This window comes from Diaphorina citri, unplaced genomic scaffold, assembly GCF_000475195.1.
Source record: "Diaphorina citri unplaced genomic scaffold, Diaci psyllid genome assembly version 1.1 scaffold5408, whole genome shotgun sequence".
Taxonomy (NCBI): Eukaryota; Metazoa; Arthropoda; class Insecta; order Hemiptera; family Psyllidae; genus Diaphorina; species Diaphorina citri.
The window spans coordinates 280-7,610 of record NW_007382784.1 but is presented as its reverse complement, the minus strand read 5'-3'; the positions used below and the strand labels follow the sequence as shown (position 1 = coordinate 7,610).

Here is a 7,331-nt window from a genome sequence, read left to right as displayed (position 1 = left end):
CTGCTCTGTAAACTTCTCCAGTTGTGTCTGCTTCTGCTCTAGGGTAGCCTGGAGTTGTTCATCTTTGAAGATGGGCTCCACTGTTCTGAACCATTGCGTGAGGGCATCCAATTTATCACCACCATTGAACCAGGCGGGACTCTAGACCTTGCTTCACATCACTCAATGAGGAGACGCACTTCTCAAAGTCATATCTGGAATGGGAAAGATATAGAATGGAGGGAATATTATTTGTGTTAGGCATTAATGATGGTCACAAATGTCGTTTCCCGCTTAATACACTACACTAAATTCCATGACTTGACTTGGAATCGAACCATCAACCTCATTCAGAGTCCACCGTGTTAACCACTAAACTACTGAGGTTGATATACCCTGTCTGACAGAATCAAAAGGGCCACTGCCTTCCTCAAACAAAGGATATCCCTCTCTCTTCAGCGGGGGAACTCGGCAGCGGTCATGGGAAAAGGTGCAGAAAAAGAGGTAGGAGAGTACGAGTAACTTACCAGACGCGGTATTACTCGTTTAAATAGCCAACTAGAAATGATAGGATATTAGTTATATAACCCCCACTTAATAAGAACCCTACGTCGTCTTATTCATGGTTTTTGGTTTTAGTTAAAATTTGACTGCTGGGGCCAAAAGGGGTCTTGTATACCTTAAATTGGCTAGATCTCTGTACATGGCTTCGTTGGTCCGGGACGGTAATTTCCGACTGCTGTTCTCAATATGATCCGATAGGGTTTGAAGTTTGGTGCTGATCTCCGGGAAACTCTCTTGAATTTCATTCACCTTGTCTAGACGAGACTGTAGAGCTTGCTTGTTACCGCTGTAGTCTGAAAACAGTCAGTCAATATTGAGGTGAGAACAGTGTAAACTTGTTATTAGTGGTCGAGGTCGAACGGATTTCGAACACAATAGTTTCTTCTGGCAGTTTCATTTGTCCATACACGGTGGGTTTTAAGTTAACTAAGTGTGATGCATTCCTAGGGAAAAGAAAAAATACGCCCGATCCACACACGTCGACATCACGAACAGAACTGAGCAACTGGCAACTGAGCATGGGCAGAAATACCTGAAAACTTGAAAAGGTCAAGCAAGGGTCCCTGAGAAATTTTCCACTAGCACTTTCCCACGCTTTCGAATTTTATTTCGATTTTTCCTTGATCGCACCAGTGGCGTGTGGTATGTTTCAAAATTTATAGATTTTTTATACACTAGACTCTAGTGCGAACACAATAGTTTCTTCTGGCAGTTTCATTTGTCCATACACGGTGGGTTTTGAGTTAACTAAGTGTGATACATTCCTAGGGAAAAGAAAAAATACGTCCGATCCACACACGTCGACATCACGAACAGAACTGAGCAACTGGCAACTGAGCATGGGCAGAAATACCTGAAAACTTGAAAAGGTCAAGCAAGGGTCCCTGAGAAATTTTCCACTAGCACTTTCCCACGCTTTCGAATTTTATTTCGATTTTTCCTTGATCGCACCAGTGGCGTGTGGTATGTTTCAAAATTTATAGATTTTTTATACACTAGACTCTAGTTAACTCTAGTATATGAAAAATCTAGTGACTAGAGATAGGAATGCATCTAGTTTCCGACAGATCACTTAAGTTAAGCAACTCTGGGCGTGGTTGGTATATGGACAGAAGTACTTTTTCAAGTTTTACATATTTTTTTTATATATATAAATGCACTAGTTTTAAACAGATCACTGAAGATAAGCACGTTGTGCGTGGTATGCCCGTGATTAATTCACGGGGTATGGAGTTGATATTCAAAGGTGACTTGAAAAATCTGGTGTGAACATCACACGACTTTCCTTATCCTATTGAATGATGCTTATTTGAGTGTTCTTTTACCTTGACTTTTACAATATCTCTAACCGTTTTGTCGCTATAGCTGAAAACCGCCAAAAAACGGATGCAGGAGCACTTGATCTAGCTTGGTCACAATGTCGTCTGCAATAGGAAATAAAGGATATTAGTGCTTTATTAAGACTGTCGAATTAGGACATGTAGTCCCTTTATTTCAACAGTTTAATATTGCACCACTTCAAGGATTAGATGGAAGAGAATATTAGTGGTATTTTCCTTTCGAAAACTGAGACGATTTCTCCTCTTCTGAAGCTCATTTCCCCCTCTTTTAAAGGAAAATGCGGGAAGTTCAATCACTAGGTGGCGTGCTAGCGCCTGTACTAAACCATTGGAAATGGCGCATTCCCAACCATCGAACTGTTGTTTGGGACCTTCCCTGGGACCAGGGACCTGGCAACGGTGCCCCTTCAGTTTCCAAAAGGAAACCATTTCCGGAAAACATACTAAAATTCAACATATTGGATTACTAGCACTGTTTCTACTAATAAAAAGGACGATTTGAAATGTAGGATGGTATGAAAAAACTCTCAAGTCAGTAACAAAGTAAATAGATAGAGGAAAATCATAAATCATACAATGAATATTTTGGGAAATGGAAAGACAGTACACAACCCTATAGGTACACATTACACAACGCCTGATAAGCGGGATAGCGTGGGTTCGAATCCCAATGACTGCATAGAATATTATCGATAATTTCAATGAAACTCATTTGAGCAGTGTATTTGAGCAAATAAGTTCTATTACACCTACCATGCCTATCTCACAGACATAGAAACAAACCTACTGATGAGCTTAGGATTTGACAGGCAAAGGTATCGCCATCAGATACAAGTACTCACTGATATGCTCGCTATGCTCATTGAACGCTGCCTCCAGCTCATCCAGGTCCTTCTTAATCATAGCGTTTCCCTTCTTGGTCGTACTCTGGCCTACTTGGTTAGCCAAAGCTTTCAGAGCCTCCAGTTTCCTCTTGCCAGGTTCAATGTTAGCCTTGCTGGTCTTGCAGGATTCCAGACGTTGAACTAGTTCCGCTTTCTCTCCATACAGCTTGTGGTCATACACCAGACCTTGCCATCGGTTGATAACCTCTTTGCTCATCACGTGGAGTAGTTGATATCTGAAATCAACAATGGGTTTTGGATTGGCTTATGACCTGTACCATAAATGTAATCTGACGGCCTTTGATGAAAAGGACACGGACGGTATAGTAAGTACCTGTACCGTGCCTTCTTCGGTGGCGTAGTGGTCAAGACACTCGCCTGGTAAAGAGGAAGGCGCGGGTTCGATCCCAGCCGAGGCAGGGAATATTACCTTAATTTATTTGAGGAATTGACCACATAATAATGGATCTCCGAGGGTTAGATGGTAGAGAACGACTACGCTGTTTAGTTACCCCGATGTTAGGCTACCCAAATAGCCTATTAGTTATCCTATACTTATTGTTATTCTCACCTCAACATTGACTGTTCCTTTCTAGACTACAGCGGTAACAAGCATGCTCTACAATTAAACTCGCTTTGTCGTTACCCTCCACTCAAATCTATATTATTACCTGTTACTAATCTGAGATATCAGAGGCTTGATCCTATCCACACCGCTCTGGTGGAGGAGACAATGGGACCTATCCATAAACCCATCCACATCTTTCTCCTTGGCTTCAATGTGAGCTCTAAAAATTGAAATTGGTACAACCTTTGATATTGTTCTTCCAGACGCGCAAAGTAAAGTAAGTATACCTATACAATTCAAACAAAATTGGTATTGAATCGTCAAGGAAAAAGTGTTCCTGAGTCTTCAGACAATAATAGTTACCTTGGTAGCGTTTTGAATGGCCAGGAATCGAGATAGGAACTGTTGTACATTGACTGATAGCTTGGTTTCACCACTGGATCGTACAAGCTCAGCAGTATCGTCTCCTAACTTCTCCATGGAGGCTTCTGTAGCACGAAGCGATACCAAGAGAGACTGAAATCAAATAGAAAGCATACGTTAGCACGGTACGCACTTGGGTCGGAAATCTTCTACTGCACCTTTTCCCAATATTATTGGGGTCGGCGTTACCCTCCTCTTCTTCTTCCTAGACTTTTCCTAATTAAAAAGGGGGTGTACCCTTTTTCTCATTCAATTTCTCATTCCCTCCTCTTCTTCTTCCTAGACTTTTCCTAATTAAAAAGGGGGTGTACCCTTTTTCTCATTCAATTTCTCATTCAAGTCTTGATTCACACAATCTTTCATATTTTCTTCAGCCCCCGCCTTTTCTGCCCCTCACTTCCATTCTCTCAACTCTTTTCCCCAAGTCGTTTTCATCTCGTCTTTCAATATGACATGGGTCGGAAATCTTCTACTGCACCTTTTCCCAATATTATTGGGGTCGGCGTTACCCTCCTCTTCTTCTTCCTAGACTTTTCCTAATTGAACAGGGGGTGTACCTTTTTTCTCACTCAATTTCTCATTCAAGTCTTGATTCCGACAATCTTTCTACCTTTTCTTCAGCCCCCGCCCTTTTCTCCCCCTCACTTCCATTCTCTCAACTCTTTTCCCCAAGTCGGTTTCATCTCGTCTTTCAATATGACCATATCATTGTAGTCTCTGATCTTAGATATTCCCTGACACTTCCGTTACTTTTCTCCTAACCCTCCTATCTAATGCCTCCTCCCTTCTCCATCCAATTTTTCTCGTCTTCCTCAACTTGATCCTCCTTACTTAGTTTTGGTCTCTTTCTCTTCCCCTGTATCGCTATTCTACTTTCCTTTTTATTCCGTCCTTCCTTTATAGTCCCTTTCCTTTATTATTACAATAGTAATAAAAAGGTATAAGGGACGGACTATTGTATTCGCTTCGGTGTCTGTCAGTCGGTCGGTCGGTCTGTCCCCATATGCTCGCTATGCTCATTGAACGCTGCCTCCAGCTCATCCAGGTCCTTCTTAATCATAGCGTTTCCCTTCTTGGTCGTACTCTGGCCCACTTGGTTAGCCAAAGCTTTCAGAGCCTCCAGTTTCCTCTTGCCAGGTTCAATGTTAGCCTTGCTTGTCTTACAGGACTCTAGACGTTGAACCAGTTCGGCCTTTTCTCCCGTCATATCGTCACATTTGTCGAGTTTCTCTTTCTCAGCTTGGATCCAGGATTTGAATGCCGAACAGGAGTCGCGGAGTGCGGTGTGCTTCTGAACGTTCGCCTCCAGATTGTCTTGCAGATCCTGAGAGAAATAAGAGGATAGGAAATGACATACTTTAAATTACAAGGACGATTAGAAGGAAATGACATACTTTAAATTACAAGGACGATTAGAGGATAGGATAAATGAATGCAATTTCTTTGTGTTATGGTGTCACAGATTTTTGGTGCTCTCTGCAGCATTGTAGGACTTTCCAAATATGTATCTCAATAATCTTAACACCCAATGTTTACCTACCATGCTAGCACTATCACCGGTCGCTCTACGCATTCATATTACATAGTTACATATTTTCCTCCAACAGCCAGTCACGGAATTAATAATTTGCATGATTGTAATTTTTTTGACCCGCTGGGAGTCGAACCCGGGTCTCGTAAAAACTGTAAACACAAAGTGTAGTTAGATCTTCAATTTCATTCTCTAGCTGATTCCACGAGCAGAACTGTTCCTTGAGTTTATCACACGAGTCATTACATTTCAGTAGGAAGTCATTCCAGATCTTCTTCAAGTGTTCTAATTCATTCTTCAGAGCTTCATGTCCAGGTTGTGCAGTGGTCTTCAATGTTTGATCCAACTTGATGGCACACGCTGATTCCACGAGCAGAACTGTTCCTTGAGTTTATCACACGAGTCATTACATTTCAGTAGGAACTCATTCCAGATCTTCTTCAAGTGTTCTAATTCATTCTTCAGAGCTTCATGTCCAGGCTGTGCAGTTGTCTTCAATGTTTGATCCAACTTGATGGCACACTCCTGTAGCAGCTCATCACCTTTGTTCTGTTGCTTGAGTAGATTCTCATAGGCAGACAGTTGTAGTTCCATATCCTCCTTGGCAATATCTTGCTCCTCATTGCAGAGGATATTGTAAAAGTCTTTGAACTTCTCCAGACTACTAAGGAACTCTTCATGTTCTTTCACGTATTTCTCAACAGTTCCCAGTTTATTCTGAATCGTTTTCAACAGAGTTTTGTATTTCTGATTCACATTGTCCATGGCATTAGATGCTTCAGCATCATTCATGCTTTGTGTTTTCTCAGATAGTTTCTTGATCACAGCCTCATGAGAGGTAATGTCCAGGGCAATGTTCTTCTGTTGCTGCAGGACTGATTTCTTCTCAGCTAGCTTGGCTTGAAGTAGGGGAATCTCTTCGGATTTGTTTTCCATTGCAGTTAACCACTGCACGATTTGCTTGTAACTTTCATCAAATGAAGACTTCTGTATAATCAAGCTTTCCAACTTCTTCATTAGAACACTTGACTTGTCTATCAGGCCATCCATATTGTCTCTCAAGTTTCTCAAGTTCGCTCGAATAGTATCTCTATCCTTGAGAGTGACTTGAGAGAACAAAGCTTCACCCTGAGTGGTAGATATATTGAGTAGACTCTGTCCAGCTTCTTTGTTAGCGTTCCAAGTCTTGAGCTCATCCAATTTCTTCTGGTAATCTATGGTGTGGTAGATATATTGAGTAGACTCTGTCCAGCTTCTTTGTTAGCATTCCAAGTCTTGAGCTCATCCAATTTCTTCTGGTAATCTATGGTAGCTTTTCAAACCGCGGATACCGCGAATAAACCGCGGATACCGCGAATAAACCGCAGATACCGCGAAAGAACTGCGTATACCGCAAATATTTGGAGATATCAGATATCACAGAGAGGGGGAGAGATAAGGAACAGAGAACCTTCCAACCTGAAAGCAGAAGAGAGAATGAGCTCTGATAGAAATCTAGGTATGAAGAAACCTCTCCTTGACCCCCTACATTTCCCCTGAATTTAAGCAGACATTGCTCGAGCTTGCTGGCCGCTGATTCGATCTCCTCGGACAGGTTGTCCCAGGAGAGGCGGAGGTTTCTGTGGGAATATAGATGATGGTGTTAATAGTGCGTGAGACTAGAATACAATTTACCTTGTTTATCTTACTGGAATGAGACTGGAAAGTCCCTTGAACCCCGCCATATAAGCATTATTTTGGGCTTCTCAGGACATTTCCCCTGACCCCCTACTTCTGACATTTCCCCTGACCCCCTACTTGTTTTTGATAGTAGGGGGTCAAGGGGAGGTTTCTTCATACCTAGATTTCTATCAGAGCTCATTCTCTCTTCTGCTTTCAGGTTGGAAGGTTCTCTGTTCCTGATCTCTCTCCCTCTCTGTGATAGCTCCAAATATATCAAAATGCTTTTGAATAAAAAAAGTTCTTCGTATGTAAGGGAATAACTGTTAACCTCTGTGGCTGAGCGGTCAAGAGCAATGACTCTAAACCCGGGGTGCTGGGTT

At 42.0% G+C, this 7,331-nt stretch overlaps 2 protein-coding genes across 2 annotated transcripts; both read right to left on the bottom strand.

The window, feature by feature from the left end:
- Positions 1 to 1,349: 1,349 nt before the first annotated feature.
- On the bottom strand, positions 1,350 to 5,121 carry LOC113472423. The gene is made up of 4 exons (XM_026832176.1): positions 4,961 to 5,121; positions 2,726 to 2,928; positions 1,917 to 1,967; positions 1,350 to 1,396 (listed from the first exon to the last, which is right to left on the bottom strand). The coding sequence occupies exons 1-4, from the start codon at positions 4,963 to 4,965 to the stop codon at positions 1,350 to 1,352; spliced, it is 306 nt and encodes a 101-aa protein (XP_026687977.1). The 5' UTR covers positions 4,966 to 5,121.
- A 256-nt stretch (positions 5,122 to 5,377) lies between these two features.
- On the bottom strand, positions 5,378 to 6,908 carry LOC113472424 (E3 ubiquitin-protein ligase BRE1-like 2; the record flags this gene model as incomplete). The annotated part of the gene is made up of 3 exons (XM_026832178.1): positions 5,378 to 5,635; positions 5,800 to 6,541; positions 6,852 to 6,908. Coding segments are annotated over 3 exons (1,057 nt in total), but the record flags the coding sequence as incomplete, so codon positions are not given.
- Between the last annotated feature and the right edge of the window lie 423 nt (positions 6,909 to 7,331).

Bases quoted from the DNA above. Each gene is read 5' to 3' on its own strand.
- LOC113472423 (XM_026832176.1), bottom strand. The intron at 1,968-2,725 runs GTGAGTACTTGT...TTCCTATTGCAG, and splicing joins TGAGCATAGCGAGCATATCA to ACGACATTGTGACCAAGCTA. The intron at 1,397-1,916 runs GTTTTCAGCTAT...TCAAGTTTTCAG, and splicing joins CCTGCATCCGTTTTTTGGCG to GTATTTCTGCCCATGCTCAG.